The 26,775-nt window shown below is 38.4% G+C and overlaps 1 protein-coding gene across 1 annotated transcript; it reads left to right on the top strand.

Annotated features, from left to right (window-relative positions):
• Positions 1-18,199: 18,199 nt before the first annotated feature.
• LOC129011924 (DNA-directed RNA polymerases I, II, and III subunit RPABC4-like) lies at positions 18,200-18,355 on the top strand. The gene has a single exon (XM_054447341.1). It carries the CDS (start codon positions 18,200-18,202, stop codon positions 18,353-18,355), a length of 156 nt encoding a protein of 51 aa, XP_054303316.1.
• Positions 18,356-26,775: the final 8,420 nt, after the last annotated feature.

Genomic DNA, 26,775 nt, shown 5'->3' with positions numbered 1-26,775 from the left:
ATTAAAATTGTATTTAGGAAAAAAAACAAGTAAATCTCTTTTCCTCTCTGGATTCCAACTCTTCCGGTCCAGATCACTAGAGACCCTCACTGTTCTTGGTGTGTCCTTCCAAAAATATCCTATGGGGGTCCACTTAGGATTGCTTCATAAACTGCAGGGCTGAATGGATCTTGTGAGCCACAATGGACTCTTGAAGTTGAGACATCTAGGCCACTAGCCTCATGTTTTCAGGCTCCCCATACATTAACAAAGGAAACAATGCAAAAATGAAATGATTAAACTGGCATGCTTTGCACGTTTTTACATTAACGAACACCTTATCAGATATTGAGAGGTGTCAGGAGTCTAAATTTCAGGACATATGTGAATGGAGGCCCAGGCCAAGTGGCCCTCCTGCATCCCCTCACACCCCCTACTCTGCCACTGACCTTGTCTCTGGACACTTTTCTAATTTTGCAAGGTCTTTCCCAACCCTGCCAGTTATTGTGCTGTGTCCTTCCCTGTTACAGACGGTATATTATCCTGCATTTGCCTTCTCTGAACTGCATTCAATTCCCAGCAACTCATCTGGCACCTCCTCAGCCTGCTGTCACCTGCCCTCAGGATCAATAAACCCTCCGTCCTAACAACCCTCATTAATGAATTAAAATGCTCTCCTCCTCCTGTTTTCCATTTGGTGCCACATTCACATTTAATTCACATGCTGGCCATTCCATTCTGCAGGTCACAGAATGAGAATCTTCATCACCTGTGTTCTGTCCTCCCAGATTAATGATAACCCACCGGTACTCATTCTCTAGGAATGCAGCCACGTCGTAATTATGTTGGTTAGAATTTAAATTGTAGACCAGTGGTTTGCAAACCTGGCTGCATATTAGAGATGCCTAGGGAGATTTTTAAAATATGGATCCTGGATCTTACCACAATCCTATCATACTGTGCTAAAAACTTGACCTGATAAATGAGCCTGGTCACCTTAGATACACAATTTTCTTTGTCTATTAAAGAGAAGAAAAGTAAAATATTGGGGTGACTTGCAGGGCCTTGCAACAAAAAGGAGAATCTGCCAGACTTTTAAGTTCTACTTTCCTTTCCTTGCATTCTAATGAAAAATAAAATTTGAGAACTTGGTCATGGGTTTTAGTTTCCTGTTTCTGCTGTAAAAAAAATATATATTACTAGAAATTTAGTGGTTTAAACCAATGCAAATTTATTATCTTGCAGTTCTGGAGGTCAGAAGTCTAATGTGGGTCTCACCAGGCTAAATCAAGGTGTCAGCAGCAATGTGTGTCTCTTTGATAGCTTTAGAGTAGAGCAATCTGTCTCTTGCCTTTTTCAACTTTTTTTTTTTTTTTTTTTTTTTTTTGAGACAGAGTCTTGCTCTGTCACCCAGGCTGGAGTACAGTGGCACGATCTCGGCTCACTGCACCCTCTGCCTCCCAAGTTCAAGCAATTCTCCCTGACTCAGCCTCCTGGGTACCTGGGATTACAGGTGCCCACCACCATGCCTGGCTAATTTTTTATATATTTTTTAGTAGAGACGGGGTTTCACCATGTTGGCCAGGGTGGTCTTGAACTCCTGACCTCAGGTGATCCACCTGCCTTGGCCTCCCAAAGTGCTGGGATTACAGACATGAACCACTGGGCCAGGCCACCTTTTCCAACTTCTTTTTTTTTTTTTTATTTTTGAGACGGAGTCTTGTTCTGTTGCCCAGGCTGGAGTGCGTGGCACGGTCTCGGCTCACTGCAACCTCCACCTCCCAGGTTCAAGAGATTCTCCTACCTCAGCCTCCCGAGTAGCTGGGATTACAGGCGCCTGCCACCACACCCGGCTAATTTTTTATATTTTTAATAGAGACGGGGTTACAACATAACTCCGCTGGGAGGCTGGTCTCGAACTCCTGACCTCGTGATCCACCTGCCTCGGCCTCCCAAAGCAGTGGGATTACAGGCATGAGCCACCATGCCCAGCCAACCTTTTCCAACTTCTAAAGGCTGTCCACATCCCTTGGCTTGTGGCCCCATTTCCTGGCAATGTGGAGCTGAGTCCTTCTCAAGCTGTTATCTCTCTTGGTCTCTCTGTTTCCTCCCTGTCCAGCTTTTAAGGACCCTTGTGATTACTTCGGGCACCTTCAAAGAAACCAGGATAATCTTGCCATCCGTCAGTCAGTTAAAACAGTAGATTAGCAACCATCTGTTTTTACTGTGTGACCTAACATATTCACAGTGTCAAGGAGTAGGATGTGGACGTCACTGGTGGGGGGAGGGGATGGGTATTATTCTGTTTATCACAAGACCATATTCAGTTTTCTTCTAATAATTTTTAGGTATGATACAAGTGGATATAAAATCATGTTGCTAGAATTCTCCATGAAGGTCACAGGGCCCTGGGGAGAGTGACACACCCTGCCTTGTACCTGAAGGCCTGGTTCTGAAGCCAAGGGAGCTGCAGTAACCAGGGTCTGGTCTCACGTCAGTCTGGAGAGTGGTTGCCACTTCTTGGCTTTAGAGAACCCCCACGTTATGTGGCCCGCGGCCCCCCCATCATCATGGGATCATTGTGCTCGGTTTAAGCTGGAACTCTTTTTCCATAGGTACTGGGGAAGGGAGGTCCTGGGATGGTGACAGTGAGATCATCTCTGGGTTAACCTCATTTTGCTGTCAATGTCTACAGCTGCACAAAGGCTTCTAAGCCATAGGCTCCTGTTGGGGAGCCCCTGGTACCTTCCTGTGTTTCCCAGTGAATCAGAAGCTGAAGTGGTGGGCCCAAGAATCAGTATTTTTTAAAACTCCCAGTTTAATTCTGTGTACAGTCAGATGTAAGAACCAGTGGTTTAGACCACATTTTTAATTTTACTTTATCTATTTTTTTTTTTATTTGAGACAGAGTCTTGCTCTGTCATCCAGGCTGGAGTGCAGTGGCACAATCTCAGCTCACGGCAACCTCCACCTCCCGGGTTCAAGCGATTCTCCTGCCTCAGCCTCTCGAGTAGCTGTGATTACAGGCACGCACCACCACGCCTGGCTAATTTTTTGTGTTTTTAGTAGAGACAGGGTTTCACCATGCTGGCCAGGCTGGTCTTGAATTCCTGACCTCATGATCCACCCACCTCAGCCTCCCAAAGTGCTGAGATTACAGGCGTGAGCCACCATGCCCAGCCTAGACCAAATTTTTTAATTTAATGGATATATTGTAAGGAATACAATTTAAACCTTGCTAAAATCAAGATGTACTAGTAGCATCTATTTTTTTAATTATTTTTTTTCAGAGACAGGATCTTGCTCTGACACCCAGACTGGGGTACAGTGCTGTGATCATAGCTCATTGCAGCCTCAAATTCCTGTGCTCAAGCAGTCTTCCCACTCCTGAGTGGCTAGGACTACAGGCATGTACCACCATGCCCAGCTGTATTACTTTTTTTTTTTTTTTGACATATCAGAGATATATGTCTCAGTCTCTGATAGAAGAAAATCAGATTAAAAGAACGCTCCATTTAAGAAAATCCAATTGAGTTGAAACCAGATTTACAAAAATAATAATTTCCTTTAAGTAGCAAATTCCTCTGGGTCACTCAAAGTATCAATTTACAAAAATTTGACTTATATATTGCTTTTCAGGAACATTTCTATTGCATTATATACAGTGCACCTGAATCTTAAAGTGTTTGGAATTTCGGTTTGCAGAATTTTTCTGGTCTGCAGAGTCTGTTGACCAAGTCTTCTTCCCCTTAGAGTCCCAGCTGCCAGCCTGGCACAGGTGTGCTCTTCATTTACTACAGCCTTGTTTCTATCACTAGGCCCACCAGGCCCCACCTTTAAGCTAAACCCCAAGCTCACCTCTGGGATCGGTCTTAAAGTCAGGGGAGTTTCAGCATTTCCTAGCTCGGCACGGAGAACAGGCATCAATTAGTGCTGAGCTTGGTGCTCACTTCTGATAATTAGGTTCTTCACTTTTTTCCCCAAGTCCTGACTTATGGCTTGAGCCTCTGCTTGCGGTCTCTGCTTTCCTTGAAGCTTTTTGACTGTTCCCTTCCATGGCAGGCTCTGAGGACGTTTAACAGGAAACCTTAACCATGTGCAGACCTTCAACTTGTCCCTGACAAGACAGACTCAGACCCACCAATCAGCAGTGCAGGAGTGGGCCTTGCTCTCTGTAGCTGGGGATCCTGTGGTAGGCCCAGGCTCTCTCACCCACTTAGGGGTAGGTTCTCTCAGCATCCCACCACGTTGCTGGTGTGGCTGTGTGACCGAGCTTGCTTCATTTTTGCTGCATTTCCCTAGCTCTGTCGCAGCCTTGTGCTGGGCTTCAGCCTGCTTGTTTAAAGCCTTAATACCCTGCTTAATTTTTGCCTGTTTCTTGTCCCTCAAAAATTAGACTCCATTCCCTATATCCCCACTGTTTATTGAGATCTTGTTTGAAACCAAAGACACCTTCTAGATCCATCTTAATGGGAGCAGTTCTTCCACCCACGAGCAGAGCCCCTGAGATCTCAACCCTGGAACAGAATGAGCCCCACTCCAACACCCTCTGCATGCGGTGGACTGTGCTTTTCTCCATCCCCTGTGGGACCTGCCTTGAGACAGGCTAGTGTTGTATCTGGCCTAGTGGTGTTCGTTATGGAGTTGAGTCCCACTTCTGCCACATCATAGATATGAGACCTTGGATGGTTTCACTTGTTTGATACTAATAGCTTTGATGGGTTTCTTCCTATCTAAATGATACGATTTACTTCTTTTTTTTGAGACGGAATCTTGCTCTGTCGCCCAGGCTGGAGTGCAGTGGCTCGATCTCAGCTTACTGCAACCTCCGCCTCCCCGGTTCAAGCGATTCTCCTGCCTCAGCCTCCTGAGTAGCTGGGACTACAGGCACACACCACCACGCGTGGCTAAGTTTTGTATTTTTAGTAGGGATGGGGTTTCACCATATTGGCCAAGCTGGTCTCTAACTCCTGACCTCGTGATCCGCCCGCCTCGGCCTCCCAAAGTGCTGGAATTACAGGTGTGAACCACTGCACCCGACACGATTTACTTCTTAAGGTAGCTATGGAATAATGTATGTAAAATGCTTTGTGTTTGGCATATGGTAGGGTGATATGACTATTTCTCTTTTCTTCCTTGCTCCCCAAGGACTAGTGGTCTGAGTGGATAGGAGCTGCTACGTCTCATGGCCAAACAGGTCCAGAAATTCTTATTTGTATCACCTATCTCATCTCTACTTTCTCAGAGGTGAAGGGAAACCTGAGCCACTTGCAATTTTTTAGGCTCTTAGTATATTAAATAAACGTTAAGTGAATGAAAAGACAAGACATAGACCAAGAGAAAATATCTGCAAAATACATATCTAATAAAGGACTTGTGTCCAAAACATACAAAGAATTTTTGAAACTCAAAAATAGGAAAACAGGCCGGGCGCAGTGGCTCATGCCTGTAATCCCAGCACTTTGGGAGGCCGAGGCGGGTGGATCACGAGGTCAGGAGTTTGAGACCAGCCTGGCCAACATGGTGAAACCTCATCTCTACTAAAAATACAAAAATTAGCCAGGCATGGTAGCAGGCGCCTGTAATCCCAGCTACTTGGGAAGCGGAGACAGGAGAATCGCTTGAACACAGGAGGCGGAGGTTGCAGTGAGCCAAGATCATGCCATGGTTGCAGTGAGCCGAGATTGTGCCATTGCACTCCAGCCTTGGGGACAAGAACGAGACTTCGTCTCAAAAAAAAAAAAAAGCCCATTAAAAAGTGGACAAAGATCTGAACAAACATAACAGACATCTCCCAGAAGAAGATATACAGATGACAAATATTCATATAAAAATATGTTCCGCATTATATAGCATTAGAAAATTGGAAATTAAAACAACAATGGGTTACCACTACATACCTATTAGAATGGCCAAAATCCAGAACACTGACAACACCAAGTGTTAGCAAGGATATGGAGCAGCAGGAACTCTCATTCACTGCTGGTGGGAATGCAAAATGGCACAGCCACTTTGGAAGACAGTTTGATGGTTTCTTACAAAGATAAACATAGTCTTACCATGTGATCTACTAGTCATGCTCCTTGGTATTTATCTAATTGAACTGAAAATTTCTGGCCACAGAAAAACCTGTGCACAGATGTTTATAGCAGCTTTATTCACAATTGCCAAAAATTAGAAGCAACCAGATGTCTTTCAATGGGTGAGTGGATAAAAAAACTGTGGTATATCCAGACAATGTTATAGTAATCAGTGATAAAAAGAAATGAACTATCTAGCCCCAAAAAGAAACTTAAATGGGTGTTTCTAAATGAAAGAAGCCAATCTGAGAAGACTGTATACTGCATGATCCCAACTATATGATATACTGGAAAAGGCAAAACTATAGAGACAGTAAAAAGATCAGTGGTTGCCAAAGGGAGTGAAGAGGGGGAAAAGTGAACAGGTGATGCACAGGGGATTTTTAGAGCAGCAAAACTACCCTGTATGACACCATGATGGTGAATACATGACCTTATACTTCTATCAAAACCCATAGAACTCTACAATACCAAGAGTGAACCTGAATGTGAACTATGGACTTTAATTGGTAAAGTCCAATAACTGTTACCAATCATGTACCAATATTGGTTTTCATCAATTGTAACAATAAACCACACTAACACAAAATATGAATAATAGGGGAAACTGCTGGGAGCAGGGTGGAGGTGGGGGGAGAACATCGGAACTCTGTGCTATCTGCTCAATTTTTCTTTCTTTCTTTTTTTTTTTTTTTTTGAGACAAAGTCTCTCACTGTTGCCCAGGCTGGAGTGCAGTGGTGCGATCTTGGCTCACTGCAACCATGGTGCAATCTCGGCTCACTGCAACCTCTGCCTCCTGGGTTCAAGCTATTCTCCTGCCTCAGCCTCCCTAATAACTGGGATTACAGGCACACACCACCACACCCAGCTAATTTTTTGTATTTTTAGTAGAGACAGGGTTTCACCATGTTGGTCAGGCTGGTCTCAAATTCCTGACCTCAGGTGATCTGTCCTCCTCGGCCTCCCAAAATGCTGGTATTACAGGCATGAGCCACCACACCTGGCCTCAATTTTTCTGTAAATATGAAACTATTCTAAAAAAATTAAGTCTATTAACTTCAGAAAATAAAGAAATACTATAACAGGGCTAGTTTTAAATGTGATACATTTTAAATGTCTCTAAAACCTTGGGGCTTTTAAATCAAAGAAAAATATGCAATGTAATTGTGCTGCTCATAAAATAATTGTGGGATTATAAATACCTTAATTTATAATGCAGGACAGATGAATGGTCTAGTAATGGGAAGCATGTTCAAAGCTGTATGGTGAGAGTCACCTTCTTTCAGTCCTTTTAGTGCCTCACTGTGAAATGTGAGGCCTCAGCTGGAAATAACTAGCTCAGAGGTCCTTTAGGAATGTGAGGCCTCTGTTAAATGGAGCACTATGGTGGGCCTGCTGGGGGCTTAATTTTGGTTTTTTTTGTTTTATTTTGTTTTGTTTGTTTTGCTTTTTTGAGACCGAGTTTCACTCTTGTTGCCCAGGCTGGAGTGCAGTGGCGTGATCTCAGCTCACTGCAACCTCTGCCTCCCAGGTTCATGCAGTTCTCCAGCCTCAGCCTCCCAAGTAGCTGGGATTACAGGCACCCACCACCACACCCGGCTAATTTTTGTATTTTTAGTAGAGATAGAGTTTCCCATCTTTTAGTAGAGGTGGGAGTTCGAGATGGGGTCTCGAACTCCTGACCTTAGGTGGTCCACCCACCTTGGCCTCCCAAAGTGCTGAGATTACAGGCGTGAGCCACTGCGCCCGGCCATGGGGCTTAGTTTTGTTCTTACAAGCCCACCCTCGACCCCACCAGTCCTGGTCTTGCACTCCAGTAGTGTGGCTGCCTGCATGTAGACATTTCTGTAGTGTGAAGTGTCCATCTGCCTAGACTTCCAAGCCTCACCTGAGGCAACCACAATACTGAACAACTGCAGTGACTGCAGCCACCCTTTTTTGCTATTGTGTTTTGCCTGCTAGGCTGGACTTCCTCCTGTATCTGGAGTACATTGAATTAGTAGTACCCAGCAGATATGGGACTTGAGATTTGAAAAGGAGAAACAGTTTCATCATGAACAAAATGGCCTTCCTGCCAGGGAATCTGTATCTAGATACTCTTGCTGTACTTCCTCTATTCTCAGGGGTGGGCCTACTTCCAAGACAGATGCAATTCGGTCCACTTACTGACTTCACTTTTCTTAAACTTTTTACATTTTTTTCTAATTATGATAGTGGTAAGAATTCCTTCCAGAAAATTTGAAAGTCACAGAAATGTATAAAGAAGCACAGAAAAAAAAATTATCCCAAATCCTGTATTACCCAGAGAGAACCGCTAATGTCATTTTAGTTGTGTTATTTTTAGTTCCATATTTCATTCCTTAAACTCACACAGTTTGGATTTTGCCTCCTCCGTTTTCCTAAAACTGCTCTCCCATAGGTTAAAAAATCTGTTGGCGAAAACTTCTCTGGAGTTCTCTGGATTCTATTTTGTCCTCCTTCTCAAGGACTTTATGCCTGCAATTATTCACCTTTTACTGCACTGTTAGTCTCTCTCTTGATGGAATATTTTCCCACAGTTTGCAAACATGCCTTAATATTGCTCATCCCTCTTGAAACTTCCTTAACCCCATATTTCTTCTGTGCTTTTCTTCATAGTAAAACATCTCAAAAGAGACATCTGTATTTGTTCTCTCTACTGTCTCACCTCCAGTTCCCTTCAATGTACTCCAGTCAGGCTTGTCTTCATCACTCTAATAAATGACTCCTATCAAGTTGTCTTCCATTTTGCCAAATCTAATGGTCATTTCTCAGTCCTCATCTTACTTCACTCTGAGTAGCATTTGACATAGTTCACTGCACTCCCCTTCCAGAAATAATCTTGGCCTCTGTTGACACCACGCTCTCCTGGTTTCCCACCTATTTCACTCTTCCTTTGTGGTCTTCTTTGCTGGTCTTACTTTCTGTGTCTGACTGTTTTTTTTTTGTTTTGTTTTGTTTTTTGAGACAGGGTCTCGCTTTGTTGCCCAGGCCAGAGTGCAGTGGCACAATCTCGGCTCACTGCAACCTCTGCCTCCCGGGTTCAAGCGATTCTCCTACCCCAGCCTCCTGAGTAGCTAGGATTACAGGCGCACACCACCATGCCTGGCTAATTTTTGTATTTTTAGTAGAGATGGGGTTTCGCCATGTTGGCCAGGCTGGTCTTGAACTCCTGACTTCAGGTGATCTGCCCACCTTGGCCTCCCAAAGTGCTGGGATTACAGGTGAGAGCCACCACACCCAGCCTCTATGTCTGACTTTTAAATGTTGGTTGATTCCAGGTCTTCTCATTTCTATAGTCTCTACCTGGTAATCTCATCAATCCCATTATTTAAACATCATCTACATGATTTTTTTTTTTTTTTTTTTTTTTTTTGTAGAGACAAGATCTTGCTCTGTTGCTCAGGCTGGAGTGCAGTGGTACAATCATGGCTCACTGCAGGCTTGAATTTCTGGACTCAAGCAATCTTCCCACCTCAGCCTCCCAATTAGCTAGGACTACAGATGTGCACCACCATAGCTGCTAACTTTTTAACTTCTACCTCCAGGGTTCACGCGATTCTCCTGCCTCAGCCTCCTGAGTAGCTGGAATTATAGGCACCCACCACCATGCCTGACTAATTTTTTTGTGTTTTTAGTAGAGATGGAGTTTCACCAGGTTGACCAGGCTGGTCTCAAACTCCTGACCTCAGGTGATCCACCCACCTCAGCCTCCCAAAGTGCTGGGATTACAGGTGTGAGCCACCACGCCCAGTCTAAAAAATGTTAAAGAGTTCTGATCAAATGTTCTCTCTCACAGGTGATCACTAACCAAATAAATTAGAGAATTTCTTTTGAGGAATATGGACAGAGATTGAGATTGAGATTGAGGGAGAAAGACAAATACCCTATCAAGAGCAATAGAAGCAGAGGCAGAGTGGCTCTGTGACCAGAAGGACTCCTGTGAACACATAGGGTGGTCCCAATAACTGCACCTCAATGACCTTTCAGGCTCCATGAGTCCTGATTGCTATGTGACAATGTATTCTAGCTTCCTGTGCAGCTTTACAATAACCTCAGTATCTGAGGTCACTTATCTCTGTTCCTCTTCTGGCAAAAGAACCTAATAAAATACATTCCTGAACAGTTTCACAAGGTTGATTCAACAACTGTTTATTAGCATGTCCTACTGTCATTTACTCATTCACTTTCATAATTTGAGCACTCTGCTGTTAATTCATCAACTTCATTTCTATCCCGATCAGTTTCCTGAGGTACCAGTTCCAACTTCTGGGCCCCACTGGCCCCTCCAAAAAAAAAAAACAAAAAAAAACAAAAAAAACTCCCCAAACAAATTTATGATTTCTTCCTTTCTTTTCTTTCCATGCCCTCCCCGGCACAAATCTGAACTTCCTCTTTGTTTGCTGTCTCAACAAATGACATAACCTACTCCTAGTGACCTGGGCTAGGGGCCTTGGACTGATCTTTGCCACATGCATCTTTATCAGTCAGCATCTGTGGGTGCATTGGTCTCCTTCTTTCTCCTTACAATGGCCTTCAAGGCTATATATGACCTGACCCTCCTCCACTCCTTCTCCTCCCACCACTCCCCACCCCCGCCTTGCTCACTCTGCTCCCAACCACACTGACCTCCTTCCATTCCTTGAACAGGCCAGATACAATCCTGCCCCAGCGTCTTTGTATTTGCTACTCCCTTTGTCTTTTTTTTTTTTTTTTTTTAGAGATGGAGTTTCGCTCTTGTTGCCCAGGCTGCCGTGCAATGGCATGATTTCAGCTCACCACAACCTCTGCCTCCCGGGTTCAAGCGATTCTCCTGCCTCAGCCTTCTGAGTAGCTGGGATTACAGGCCCCTGCTAATTTTGTATTTTTAGTAGAGATGGGGTTTCTCCATGTTAGTCAGTCTGGTCTGGAACTCCTGACCTTGGGTGATCCTCCCATCTCAGCCTCCCAAAGTACTGGGATTACAGGTGTGAGCCACTGCGCCCAGCCTGCTCCCTTTGTCTAGAATGTTTCTCTTGGACTCAATTTCTCACCTTCTTCACATCTTCACTCAAATATCCTTGCACCACCTTACCTCATCACCTCTTTAAACTCTAAGAACCTGATAACAGACTCTCCTGAACTCCTTCCACTGTTTTATTTTTCTCCATATGTGTCTACAATGCTATGTTTGCTGCTACTTTTTATGTATTGTTTCCCCCTCTCCTTATCTTGCAACCCCACACTGTAGCATGTGTGCACCATGAGGGCAGGAATTTTTATCCCTATGGCTCACAATAGTGCCCAAACATAGTAAACATTCAATAAATAAGTGTTTAATTAATTAACTGCTCTACCTCCTTCCTGCTGCCATTCTTGGAGTTTCACTGCAATGCTGTATGGTGGGTATATGTTTCTGATCCACATGGAAAAATTACAAGTCTGTCCATTTGGAACTGTCATCTGGAATGGCATGAGATTTTCTTAATAAGCTCTGTGTCTGGGTGGCCACTGTGGATTTAGATTTGGCATAGTGTTCCCAGCTACAGCAAACCCTTCTTTGACCTTCCCTCAAAAGGCAGTATCCTGTGCCTTCTGGAAAACTGGAATACCATCTGGCTCCTTCAGGAATTCGGTGGAGGTTGAATTCTCCATGTCTCTGTGATCTTTTTCTTTTAGTTTTCTACTAGTACTGAAGCTTTTGTCCCTCCCTCTTTTCTAAGAAGTAAATATCAGCTTAGGATGATTTGTTTCTGCCTAAAAGCCATACTATACCCTGCTTTTTAAAAAAGCTTTTTTTGTGTGTGTGTGTGAGACAGTTTCACTCTTGTCTCCCAGGCTAGAGTGCAATGGCGCGATCTCGCTCACTGCAACCTCCACCTCCTGGGTTCAAGCGATTCTCCTGCCTCAGCCTCCCGAGTAACTGGCATTATAGGCATGTGCCACCTTGCCCAGCTAATTTTGTATTTTCAGTAAAGATATGGTTTCTCCACGTTGCTCAGGCTGGTCTCGAACTCCTGATCTCCTGTGATCCACCTGCCTCAGCCTCCCAAAGTGCTAGGATTACAGGCTTGAGCCACCACCCCCATCCTAAAAAAGCATTTTCTTATTATAAAAACAACACATGCGTGTTTCATAAAAATATTTTAAATAACAGGGCAAAAAATCACCCAAAGATAATCATTATTCATATTTTGTTATGTGTCTTTCTGTTAATATTTTCCATATAAATATATATTTCCTGCCTTTTTAAAATAAAAATCATTCTAGAACAATATTTCAGTATGAATATAAAACTATTCACACATATAATTCTTAATAAGTTTTTAATCTAATTTAGGCAATTTATTTTTTTCCTTTTTTTAATCATTTGCCGACATTTGGACACGTTTCCAATTTCTTGCACTAAACTAAAATTGAGATTAACTTCCTTGTGCATGCGGTTTTTCTGACTCTGGGATCATTGTCTTAGACTGGAGCTCCAGAGAGGAATTATTGGATCGAAGACTGAATGATTATAAAGCTCTTGATATCTATAACCTAACTTCTTTTCAAAGGTGTTTTCCTTAAGCTCCTTTGGTTGCAAAGAATCACTCAGGTTACCTCAGTCATTGGGAGGTTTGTGGGAATGACAATTGTAGAAATATTTAGGGCAGGAATCTAAGCCATGAAACCAGGCCTCATAGTAACTGCAAAGAACAAATAAGAACTCACTGAGCCGCACAGGGTGCAACTGAAGGTGGTTCAGGATGCAGGGGAGCTCTGGGGACCAGCTACCTTGTCCCCCATCAGCAGTCACAGCTCAAGAAGCTCTGCTCCAGAAATCAGCCATTCACAGCTGGCCTTTTTCATCTTCTGCTCCCATTACCAACTCTTCAATTCCCATCCATATTTTTAGTTCATTTTCCCCACATAAGAAATCGGACTGGCTTAGCTAACAGTCATCATGCCTATTTAGGCTGAATTTTCCTTCTGGCTACCTCATTGGTCACTCGCACACATTATATTTGGCTGTCCTTGGTAAAGTACCTACCTCTGTCTTAGTCCTTTGTGGGGTTAATGGGAGCAGAACATGTCCCCCACTTTGTTGAATTTATGGTAATCTGTTGATAATTATTCAAAATATTTAACCACTGATGGCACAGGCCCTGGAGGATCAGTCCCAACCATTGTGCCATTATGGAGCAACCCTGCCAGATGCCTGGATGACAGCCTAGCAAGCATGGTAATCAGTTTGTCCAATACCAGTTTACACGCCCATCAAAAAGGTAAGAGATCATAACAGCACTGTTCACAATAGCCAAAAGGCAGAACAACCCAAATGTTCATCAACAGATTAATGGATATAAAAATTGTGGTATATACATACAGTAGAATATTATTCCATTATAATAAGGAATGAAGTTCTGATCCATGCTACAATTTAGATGAACCCCCTTGAACACATTGTGCTAAGTTAAAGAAGCCAGACGCAAAAGACTGCATGTTGTATGATTCCACTTATATAAAAGGCCAAAAATAGGTAAATGCAGAGACAGAAAGAAGATTGGTGGTTGCCAGAGGCTGGGGATAGGGGAGGTTGGGGAGTGTGTTAGTTCATTCTCACATTGCTACAAAGAAATTCCTAGGCCAGGCTTGGTGGCTCAAGCCTGTAATCCCAGCACTTTGGGAGGCTGAGGCAGGCAGATTGTTTGAGTACAGGAGTTTGATACCAGCGTGGGCAACGTGCAAAACCCCATCTCTACAAAAAAAACTACAAAAATTAGCTGGGCATGGTGGTGTGCACCTGTAGTCCCAACTACTCTGGAGACTGAGGTGGGAGAATCGCCTGAGCCCAGTGGCAGAGGTTGCTGTGAGCCATGATTGCACTGCTGCACTCCAGCCTGGATTACAGGGCGAGACATTATTTCAATAAATAAATAAATAAAAGAAATTCCCGAGACAAGGTAATTTATAAAGAAAAGAGGTTTAATTGGCTCAGGGTTCTGTAAGCTGTACAGGAAGCATGGCAGCATCTGTTTCTGAGGAGGCCTCAGGGAGCTGTTATTCATGGTGGAAGGCAAAGGGGGAGCAGGCGTCTTACATGGCAGGAGTAAGAGCAAGAGAGAGTGTGGGGAGGTGCTACACACTTTTAACAACCAGAGCCTGCAAGAACTCACTCACTATGACAAGAACAGCACCAAGTGGATGGTGTTAAACCATTCCTGAGAAACCACCACCATGATTCAATCACCTCCTGCCAGGCCCCACTTTCAGCGCTGGAGATTATGATTGAATATAAGATTTGGGTGGGGACATAGATCCAAACCATATCAGAGAGCAACAGCTTAATGAGTACTAGGTTTCCTTTCAGGGTGATGGAAATATTTGGAACTAGATAGAGGTGGTGGCTGATGGTTGCTCATCATTGTGAATGTACTAAATGTCACTTAATTATCTACTTTCCAATGGTTAATTTTATATTATGCAAAATTCACCTCAATTAAAAGATATGAAAACGTAGAAGGGTGCTTTACACCTGCTAGTGACAAGTGAATAGTGGCCTTCTTTTTAATTTTTTTTTTTTTGCCTGTTTTACAGGCCAAATTAGTGTCTGTTTGTTCTAAGGTCCATTTATTTTATTATCAGTAATGTTTATTCACTTGCCCAACAAATGTTTTAATAAGGGTCTTCCAGGTATCAGATGCAGTGCTAGGTGCAGTGAACAGCAGCCACTGCCCTGGTGGAGTGTAGGAGGCCATCCCTCCCCACTTCTCCCGCAGTGAATTGGAATGATCCCTGTGCAAAGCGCCATGAAGGAGCTATACGAGTGCTTCACTAATGTGCAACGGGGATTCTGGACTGCTTTGGAAAACCTCCCTGACAAAGTGGGCTTTTAGGTGAGATCTGAGGTGTGAGGAGGAGTTGGTTAGGTCAGAGGAGGTGGAGTGATGAGTGAAGACAAAGGATAGGGCAGTGGGGGAGGGTACACCAGTATTTAAAAAGCCTGAAAGGAGAAGAAGCCGTAAAGAAGTTTAATCTTTGCCTTGTAAGCACTGGGAGGTCAGTGAAGGGTCTTAAAATTGTGTGCATTTGAGATATAATTAGATTCATCTTTAAAAATGATCCCACTGTGGAGAGAATGCAATGAGGGAGACATAGAGGGAGTCCAGGAAGGCCATTTAAAGGGTGTTGTGCTAGTCTTTTTTTTTTTTTTTTTGAGATAGAGTCTCACTCTATTACCCAGGCTGGAGTGCAATGGCGCCATCTTGGCTCACTGCAACCTCCACCTCCCAGGTTCAAGTGATTCTCCTACCCCAGCCTCCTGAGTAGCTGGGATTACAGGCATGCACCACCACGCCCGGCTAATTTTTGTATTTTTAGTAGAGATGAGGTTTCACCATGTTGGCCAGGCTGATCTTGAACCCCTGACCTCGCAATCTGCCTGCCTCAGCCTCCCAAAGTGCTGGGATTACAGGCGTGAGCCACCATGCCCAGCCTGTCTTTTTTTTTTTTTAATTGACACAAATTTTTTAATTGACACAAATTTAATTAAATATATATATTTATGTCACAATAGTATATATTTATGATGTGAAACATGTTTTGAAATATGTATACATTGTGAAATGGCTAAATCAGGCTAAATGGCATTGTGCATTGCCTTGCTTATCAGTTTTTTTTGTGGCAAGAACATTGAAAATCTATTCCCTTAGCAATTTTTCAAGAATACAATATTGTTTTTAACTATACTCACCATGTTGAACAATAAATCACTTGAACTTATTCTTCCTGTGTAACTGAAATTCTGTATAGTTTGGCTGATATCTCAATTCCTCCCTCTCTCTCAGCCCCTGGTAACCACCATTCTACTCTCTGCTGCTACGAGTTTGACTTTTTTAGATTCCACATATAAATGAGATCATGTAGTATTTGTTTTCTGTGCCTGGCTTATTTCACTTAATATGATGTCTACCAGGTTTATGTATGTTGTCACAAATGGCAGGATTTCATTCTTTTTATGGCTGAATGGTATTCCATTGTGTGTGTGTGTGTGTGTGTGTGTGTGTGTGTGTGTGTATTTTTTTTTTTCTTGATCCATTCATCTGTTGATGGACACTTGTATTGTTTCCATATCTTTGCTACTGTGAATAGTGCTGCAATAAACATGGAAACACAGATATCTCTTCCACATACTGATTTCATTTCCCTTGGATATATACCCCAGAAGTAGGATTGAGGATCACATGCTACTTTTATTTTTTGATTTCTTGAAAAACCTCCATACTATTTTCCATAATGTCTGTATTAATTTACATTTCCACCATCAGTTCATAAGGATTCACTTTTCTCCACACCCTTGTCAATGCTTGTTGTAGCTTTGTCTTTTTGGTAATCGCCATCCTAATGGGTGTGAGATGATATCTCATTGTTGTTTCAATTTGCATTTCCCTGATGATCAGTCACATTGGGCATTTTTTCATATACCTGTTGGCTATTTATATGTCTTCTCTCTTTCTTTCTTTTTGAAACAGAGTCTTGCTCTATTGCCCAGGCTGGAGTGCAGTGGCAATCCTACTTCACTGCAGCCTCGAACTCCTGCACTCAAGCTATATTCCTGCCTCAGCCTCCCAAAGTGTTGGGATTACAGGCATGAGTGTCTGTGTGTCTTCTTTCAAAAATGTTTATTCAGGTTCTTTGCCCATTTTGTGCTAGTCTTAAAGAGAGAAAATGGTGGCTTAGACTAGGGTGAGCACAATGGAAAGATATTTAGAAGGCAAAATTGACAACACTTTGCAGTATGTTGAATTTGTGTGGAGTAGATGATGGAAGCTAATGATGACTTCTAAGCTTAATACTTTTATGTTTTTAGAATTTCTTATTCATATCCGTAGCTCATTATCAATTAGATAGTTTTAATGTTTTCCTTTTATTTTCTGTAAATGGGGGTATTCGAGATAATAAATCCCAGTGTTTGTTTGCCTTTATTTCTTTTGAAGTGGGGATGTTTTAAATTTCTCACATAATTAAATATTTTCCTTGGTGTTATCCAGTTTTTCTTAAACTCGTACATTAAATTCACTCAGGTAATTTTCACAGTTTTTTTGATAGAGAGCTGATTATATGAATACTGCAGAAATGAATAGGTATGAATTTTAATCTGATGGCTAATGAGCAACTGAACAGCGTTTCAAAAAGATGCCAAAAAGGTGTCCGGAAATACCCCCCTCCATGAGTGTGGCCAAAGTGAAGAACAATATATTAAAATTTAGCCAGGCACGATGGCTGATGCCTGTAATTCCAGCACTTTGGGAGACCAAGGAAGGAGGATCACCTAAAGTCAGGAGTTTGAGACCAGCCTGGCCAACATGGTAGAACTCCATCTCTACCAAAAAATACAAAAATTAGCCTCAGCCTCAGGAGGCTGAGGCAGGAGAATCGCTTGAACCTGGGAGGCAGAGGTTGCAGTGAGCCAAGATCTTGCCATTGGACTCCAACCTGGATGACAGAACAAGACTCTGTTTCAAAAGGGGAAAAAATATATGTATATACATATATATATTTTTTTCATTTAACTTCTGAATAGTGAATATACATCTCTTGTATGGGGCTATAGAGTGAACAATCTCATTCTCACCTCAGTGCATTCCACTCAATGTCCCCTCCCTACAATCACTTGTATTCATTTCCAGAACTTATTTATGTAAAAATAAACAAAAGTTAATGTTTCTATTCTTCCTTCTTTATTTTTAAAATGAAAGGTAGGATACTGTACACATCGTTCTAAGCTTTGTTTTTCTTCATTGGGCAATATATCTTGTAGCCCTTTCCATATCAGAATATAGACTGTGTCCTCATTTTTCAGAGCTGTACAGTATTCCATTGTGCAGGATGTACCATGATCTGTTTAACCAGATCCCCACTGAGTTCAGCCTTTTTCTGTTACAGTTTTGCGGTGACTAACCCTGTACACATGCCATTTCATAACTGTACAAGAACAACTCTAAGATAAATTCCCCCAGTTGAAATTTTTCTGAGGCATTTGGGTAATTACAAATACTGATCCAGGTTGTATACCTGAACAATTATAATTTTGTGAGCCTTCATTAAGAAAAATAATACAAGAGTGAGAAATTTCATCATGCTATGTTAGGGACTAACAATGGACACCCAGAAGGACATTCAAACCCCAAAGCAGCAGCCAATGGCATATAACTGTAGAGAATGTCACACAGAAAATGACATGAAGTCCAGGGATCCAGTCAAATGTGGAGAATGTGGTTACAGAATAATATATAAGAAAAGGACTGAAAGATAGGTGGGTTTTGATGCTCAGTGAAACCTGAGAATTCAGAGAACATTTTCATTTGTACTTGGATTTGCCATTAATGTTTCTCATTGTATAGCTTTCAATTTAACATTCTTATCTTTATGATTATAACAATATACACATGAATTCATTTTATTTTATTTTAAAAACCATATTATATTTAGGCCTCTATTAACACTTTGTATAAAAAAATTTTTCTTCTATTACATGATTTACAACTTAATATTACTGTATATATAACCTGACACACAATGAAGGTTAAAATTACTTTCCAAAACATACTTTTAATTCACCTAGAATCCTCATTAAAATGAGGGGAAGTGGGGAAGGGCATCCAGAGGGGAGGTCCTCGTTAAAAATGCAGCTTTCTAGGGCCCTCTGAAGTTCTGATTAAATAAGTTCCTTGGAAACAAACAAAAAGAATACAAATTATCAAATCTAAAGTAGGTACAAAACCAAATAACTAATGTAAACAATAAAATGAAATCACAATAAATTACTAATTTTAAAAAGCTAACAAATACCATAACTATCACAGAACCTTGAAAAATAACATAATATTTTTGCTAATTAACTCTGACACACATTTATAAAGCTTTTTTCTCTCTTTTTTTGCTGTACAGACTTGGATTACATCCTTATGTGACCACAGTTTTGTAACATCATTTTAAAGACAGAAAGCAGAAAGTGAATTCAGTCTTCTCTTTAGCATGGTTGATTGAAATTCTTTTTTTTATTATTGACAGCTGTGATGCATTAAGCATTCAGTTTCACACTGACATGCTTGCTATGTCTAGTGCTGCTATAGGTTTGTATCCTACAACCCGGAAATTCTGAGAAATTCTATTTCATGTGATTCCTATTTTTAAAAAAAGACTATGAATATATGGTGCGTTTTTTAATTGCTGCATCATCAGATACATTCCTGATAGGTTAAAACACCCATTTTGACCAGGCATCTGTAATAATGAAACATTCTGCTCGTTATTTTACATGGCTAGTATTAAAATAATTTTCCACAGACTGGCTTCTGGCTCCATGTATTTCAAGCCTTATTTCTTTTCTACTACCTACATAATTCTGGTATCAAGCATTATAAGACATGTTTATGTTTCAATATGACCTCTGCTTCTGCATCTTCTAGTTAGAGTGGCAGGTGGTTAGCACAGTGGGTGGTAGGAGTATTTCTGGAAACCATTCCTACACCAGGACACCTAGCAATAACCTGGCTATACATGTGGAGATTGCACAAGACATAAATTCATCCTAATAAACCCAAACCTTAATGAATCTCCAAGTCAATTTCCCTTTAGCTAGATCCCAAAAGTTCCTGAGGCCACTCCATTGCCACACTTCACAAAGGAAAGTATGATGGAGGAGATGTCCAAGTAGAAAGAGAGCAGTGGTCTTAACCAATTGTAACTAAAATCCCTTACTTTGCAAAGATTCCAAAAACATATAATATATTGAAAAATCATTAGGGCTCCTCCCAGAGCCTCGAAAAGGGGTTGTGCAAGTGAGGGTCCCTGAAGCTTATGCTTTGTTAGTTTCAGGATAAATCGTCCTTTGGCTGCGTGGATTTGTGATTTTGATAGATATTGCTGAATTGTCCTCCATAGAGGTTGTACCAATTTACCCTCCCACTCATAATGCAGTCTTCCCTTCCCGAGGTCTTGACTACAGAGTATGTATGAAATTTGTAGATTTTTGGCAATCTGATGCATGGGGCACAACAACTTAGTATAATTATATCCTGTGTTTCTCTAATTATGACTTTAGTTGAGCATCTGCTTTTAGGTTTAAGAACCTTACATGCTTCCTTTTCTGTGAACTCTCAATTCATTTTCTCTGCCCTTTTTCTATTGTTTATCAGTCCTTTTCTTATTGATTGCTAGGAACTCTTCATATATTGGTAGATTGTTATTTTATCTTGATATGGGTGGCAAACCTTTTTTGTTTGTTGTTAATCTTTTAATTGTTCTTATTATGTGCATATGTTTTGTTGTTCTTTGCTTTTACTAAAGATTTTAATTATTCTGTTAACTTTACTAACTTTATCATTTTCCTTTGTAAGCTCTTGATTTTTAGAAATAGTAGAAAGCCCTTCCCCACTTTAAGATGATAAACAAATTCTTCCATATCTAATATAAAAATTATTTCATTTTTTATATTTGAATCTTTGGTCTATGTGGTATGGAAGGTTTTTAAAGGTTGATGTGAAGATGCTAGTGTCTTCAGAAGATGGAATTCTGGATACTAATCAAAGGAAGAGAACTGTTCCTAAAACTTACCTTAAAAAAGCTGTACTTCTAATTAAAGCTTAAATGTTAATTTACTTTCTTCATTGAGCTAGTATTTATTGGATACCTGTTATGTGCTGAATCATTACATTTCCCTATGTTGAAAAATACAACACCGGGAATGAAAGAGTTCCAAATAAAGACTAGTATATTATCAAAAATAGAAATGATAAATAAATGTAGCCAGAAATAAAAATTCTTCATGTTTCCCAGACATCTTAATATTTATAGCACTACAGATAGTTCTGTTCTTTTTTCACGGTTGGTGCCACGTGCTTCCTGTGGAGGAACTCATCCTTCTGTGGAGACAAGCAACCTTTCTTTGTAGTGCAGGTACTTTTCTTTCCAAGTAAAGATCAAATGCTCCTCTCAGCTGGAAACACCTACTCTCCATGCAGTTTCAAAGGGTTTCTCACTCTTGCATTCCAGACATGTCCAAACTAAACCCTGGTCAGAAAAAGACCTAGCACTGATATCCAACACAACTTATCTTCCACTCTGGAATTAGATCAGAAAAATATGCTTAATGGGGAGCTGCAGGACAAAGGATACAAAATAGCAGATATGAAGGATGAACAAATCTAAAGATGGAAAGTACAACATGAGAACTATATTTAATAATTTTTGCTAAAAAAGTAGATTTTAGGTACTCTTGCCACACACACAAAAAAAGTATAACTGAGATGATGGATAGGTTAATTTGCTAACTATACTAACCTTTTCACTCTATGTATATCAAGACATGTAAACCTTACATATATACAATAAAAATTTATATACTTATTATTTATGTACAATTACAATTTAATAAGTATGTAACAATTTTACATTAATACTTATTCAAAATTCATCATTAACAAAGGTAGTCTTTATTCTTCTGTGGTGTTAAAGATGAATCCCAATCAGTCCTTTGGTTCTTCCTTTGGTACGCTCTTTGAGCAAATTTAGGGAACTACAACCAACTTATTGCTGAGGAAAAGTGCCATCTCTGAAGCATAATCAGAAACAATGGACTAAAGTAATATGAAAATTGAAAGGTGTCTTTGAGATTGCTTGGTGCAACCCTTTCATTTTAAAGATAAGGAAGCAGAGGCCCAGACAACTTTGAGCTTAATGACACGTTACCTATATTTATCTCAAGTTATCATGCCATGAATAAAAGAGCTACTCAGCCCTCTTTATTAATTTTATTTGATTACTTCATGTAGTTAGTATGTTAGTTTTGCTTATTCTTAAAAAAAGTGTAAGTGTAAAAAAGTAGGGGAAAAATCACCCCAAATCTCTCTGCCTAGTATATTCACTGTTAAAAGGCAGCAGGACCATCACAAAGCTTTGTTGTCAGTCAGTACCAGATATAACCCCATCAGCTCTACCACTGATTGGCTGTGTGATCATGGTCTAATTACTTAAACTTTCTGAGCTTCAGTTTCTTTATATGTAAAAGAGAGATGACAATATTCGTCTCATTGTGAAGATTAAAGTATATCACACAGCATTCAGTTCAGTGACTGGTACTGTTGTATTTAATTCATGTTAGCAATTATTAGTATTACGGTTGTGATAATACTCTATAATTTTTGTATCATGCTTTTTTCACTTATTATATTATGTATATTTTCCCAGGTTACCAATGAATCTTTATTAATGTACATTTTTATGTCATGAACATCTTTTTTTTTTATTTGATATGGAGTCTCGCTCTGTCGCCCAGGCTGGAGTGCAGTCATATAATATCAGCTCATTGCAACCTCTGTCTCCTGGGTTCAAGCGATTCCTCTGCCTCAGCCTCCCGAGTAGCTGGGACTACAGGTGCCTGCTATCACGCCCAGCTAATTTTTGTATTTTTTGGTAGAGACGGGGTTTCACCATGTTGACCAGGCTGGTCTCGAACTCCTGGCCTCAGGTGATCTGCCCTCCTCGGCCTCCTAAAGTGCTGGTATTACAGGCATGAGCCACTGCGCCCGGCCCATGGACATCTTTATAGAGAAAAAAAAGATTATTTTCTACTCTAAACCCAAGGTTACATATACCCTTTCCCCAATAAGCTGATTCAGCAGCTCTCAACAAAGGAAAAAGGAAACAAGGGTTAATTCAGAAGAACTATTTTGAAATAAACAGCTGGATTTACAAGGGTGTGCATGAACCTGCTTTGATGCATGCATTTAGAGAGTAAAGGATATAGAATAATTGATGGCTATCCTGGCAGATCAAAGCATCTCAAGAGCATTGCAGGTTGTGGAGTTAAACCGTTTGCACTTTTCCTGCATTTAGTGTGTGTATTTTGTGAGCATACTAATAATTTGTCCTTACACAGGACCTTTCATCTAGGGAGGAGCTGAAAGCCCTTTGAAGATGTTAATAAGAAAGAGACCTGCTAATTAAGATTGCTTAAAAATAAAAACTCGTCTTCCAGTATGTTTACGTGATTGCTGGGAAGGTTCTGACTCAAAGAGATTTGCTATCACAGGTGAGTTGTTTGATATGTTTTCTTTCAAAATCATACTGTTAGATTCCATGTACTGATAAAATCGCTTTCTCTAGACAGTCACACCAGATGTAACGATACTAATTCAACAATTTGTGGCATGCTTGATTTGGAGATCAGACATTTACCCAGAACATTTTAGGACAGAGCAAGGAGCGGTGCCATGTTGAATATTTGTAATGAGTTTTAAGATTATCAGACAAAGCTGTAGACTAAACTCAGCGAAACAAGTTTAGAAGAAGACAAAGCAAGAGCCGAGCCAGTGGCATGTGCCTGTCATCTCACAGGAGGCTGAGGCAGGGATCGCTTGAGCCCAGGAGTTTGAGACTAGCCTGGGCAACATAGTAAGACCTCCATCTCAAAAAAAAGAAAAAAGAAGGACAAATCATTCCCAGATCTTTATGAAATTTTTTTAGAGGAAATTCAAATAGCAAAAATTGTAGAGCTCCTTGCCTCAGTGCATGGTGAACAGGATGACTTTGTTAAGAGTACAGGCTTCCATCTCAACTGCCCCACATCAAACAGACTAAAGCAAATCCCTACAGAGATGAAGTCAATTCAATGAAATCTTCCCTAATCCCAACTGTCAGAATTGGTAGCACCTTCCTTTCTACTCCCTGGGCAGGTATTTTATCATTAATCCAACTATTTAGTATGTAAATCATTTTTCTTACATCATACATATATATATATATATATATTTATTTATTTATTTATTTATTTATTTTATTTTTTTTATTTTCTGAGACTGATCTCGCTCTGTCGCCCAGGCTGGAGTGCAGTGGCTCAATCGCGGCTCACTGCAACCTCTGTCTCCTGGGTTCAAGTGATTCTCCTGCCTCAGCCTCCCAAGTAGCTGGGATTACAGGCATGTGCCACAACGCCCAGCTAATTTTTGTATTTTTAGTAGAGACAGGGTTTTGCCATGTTGGCCAGGCTGGTGTCAAACTCCTGATCAAGTGATCTGCCTGCCTTGGCCTCCCAAAGTGCTGGGATTACAGGCGTTAGCCACCGTGCCCTGCCATGTCATTTTTTTTATAGTTCTCCCACACAGAAGAGTAAACTCCAAGATGGCAGGAAATATATTTTATTCATCCTAATATCCTGTGGAGGGCTTAGCACAATGTCTGATCCTTAACACAACACACCCATTAATAACCACATCTTTTAATTAAGAATTTTATTATAGCATTCTTGTAATAGAAAAAGAAACTGGGACTAGCACAAATGTTCATCAGTAGGGCACTGGCTTAATAAAGTTATGGACCATCCATATAATGGAATATTGTGTCACTATAAGAAAGAATGGATCTGACTTGGAAAAGTCGGCTTCATTAAATTGAAATGAAGTTTCATTTCAATTAAATAAAAAACTTACACAAAAGAATATATATAATATATATCATATATAATATGATATATATTGTGTATAATATGACATATATTATATATTATATATAATATATTGTATCTTATATATTATATATTATAAATTATATGATATATGATATATAATATATGATATATATTATATATAATGATATATGATATATATATGATATATATTATATATAATGATATATGATATATAATATATGATATATATTATATATCATATGATATATGATATATGATATATAATATGATATATGATATATGATATATAATATATGATATATATTATATATAACATGATATATGATATATGATATATAATATATGATATATTATATATAATATGATATATGATATATAATATATGATGTATAATATATAATATGATATATGATATATAATATATGATATATAATATATAATGATATATGATATATAATATATGATATATATTATATATAATATAATATATGATATATAATATATGATATATATTATATATAATATAATATATGATATATAATATATAATATGATATATGATATCTAATATATGATATATATTATATATAATATGATATATGATATCTAATATATGATATATAATATATCATATGATATATAATATATTTAATATCATATACAATATATGATATATAATATATTTAATATCATATATGTTATATATATCATATATCATATATTTAATATGATATATAATATGATATATAATATATTTAATATGATATATATTATATATAATATGATATATATTATATATAATATGATATATAATATATAATATATTATATATAAGATGTATCATCTTACATATAATATATTACATGTAAGATGATACCATCTTACATGTAATATATTATATATGATACATCTTACATGTAATATATTACATGTAAGATGGTATCATCTTACATGTAATATATTATATATGATACATCTTATATATATTATATATAATATGATACATCTTATATATATTATATATAATATGATACATCTTATATATTATATATAATATGATACATCTTATATATTATATATAATATGATACATCTTATATATTATATATAATATGATACATCTTATATATTATATTATATATAATATGATACATCTTATATATTATATTATATATAATATGATACATCTTATATATTATATTATATATAATATGATACATCTTATATATTATATTATATATAATATGATACATCTTATATATTATATTATATATATGATACATCTTATATATTATATTATATATATGATACATCTTATATATTATATTATATATAATATGATACATCTTATATATTATATTATATATAATATGATACATCTTATATATTATATTATATATAATATGATACATCTTATATATTATATTATATATAATATGATACATCTTATATATTATATTATATATAATATGATACATCTTATATATTATATTATATATAATATGATACATCTTATATATTATATTATATATAATATGATACATCTTATATATTATATTATATATAATATGATACATCTTATATATTATACATAATATGATACATCTTATATATTATATTATACATAATATGATACATCTTATATATTATATTATACATAATATGATACATCTTATATATTATATTAAATATAATATGATACATCTTATATACTATATAATATATAATATGATACATCTTATATATTATATTATATATAATATACATATTATATATTATATTATATATAATATACATATTATATATTATATTATATATAATATACATATTATATATTATATTATATATAATATACATATTATATGTATATTATATATAATATACATATTATATATTATATTATATATAATATACATATTATATATAATATGATACATATTATATATTATATTATATATAATATACATATTATATATAATATGATACATATTATATATTATATTATATATAATATGATACATATTATATATAATATAATATATAATATATCTTTTTGGCAAAAACCAAACCAAATAGGTGATTAATAGATGCATAGAATGAATAGATGGAGAGCCAGACAGACTGATCCATTTTTTAAAAATAATTCATGGGAAAAAGGAAGCCCTGAAAAATATAAGCAAATTCTCAACCGTGAGTATTTCTGGTAAGTGGGGCTGAGGAGAGTGGGCTGGTCATGAGAGGACAGTCC

Source organism: Pongo pygmaeus, chromosome 14 (genome assembly GCF_028885625.2).
Source record: "Pongo pygmaeus isolate AG05252 chromosome 14, NHGRI_mPonPyg2-v2.0_pri, whole genome shotgun sequence".
NCBI classification, from domain to species: domain Eukaryota; kingdom Metazoa; phylum Chordata; class Mammalia; order Primates; family Hominidae; genus Pongo; species Pongo pygmaeus.
This window is presented reverse-complemented; position numbering and strand designations above follow the sequence as displayed.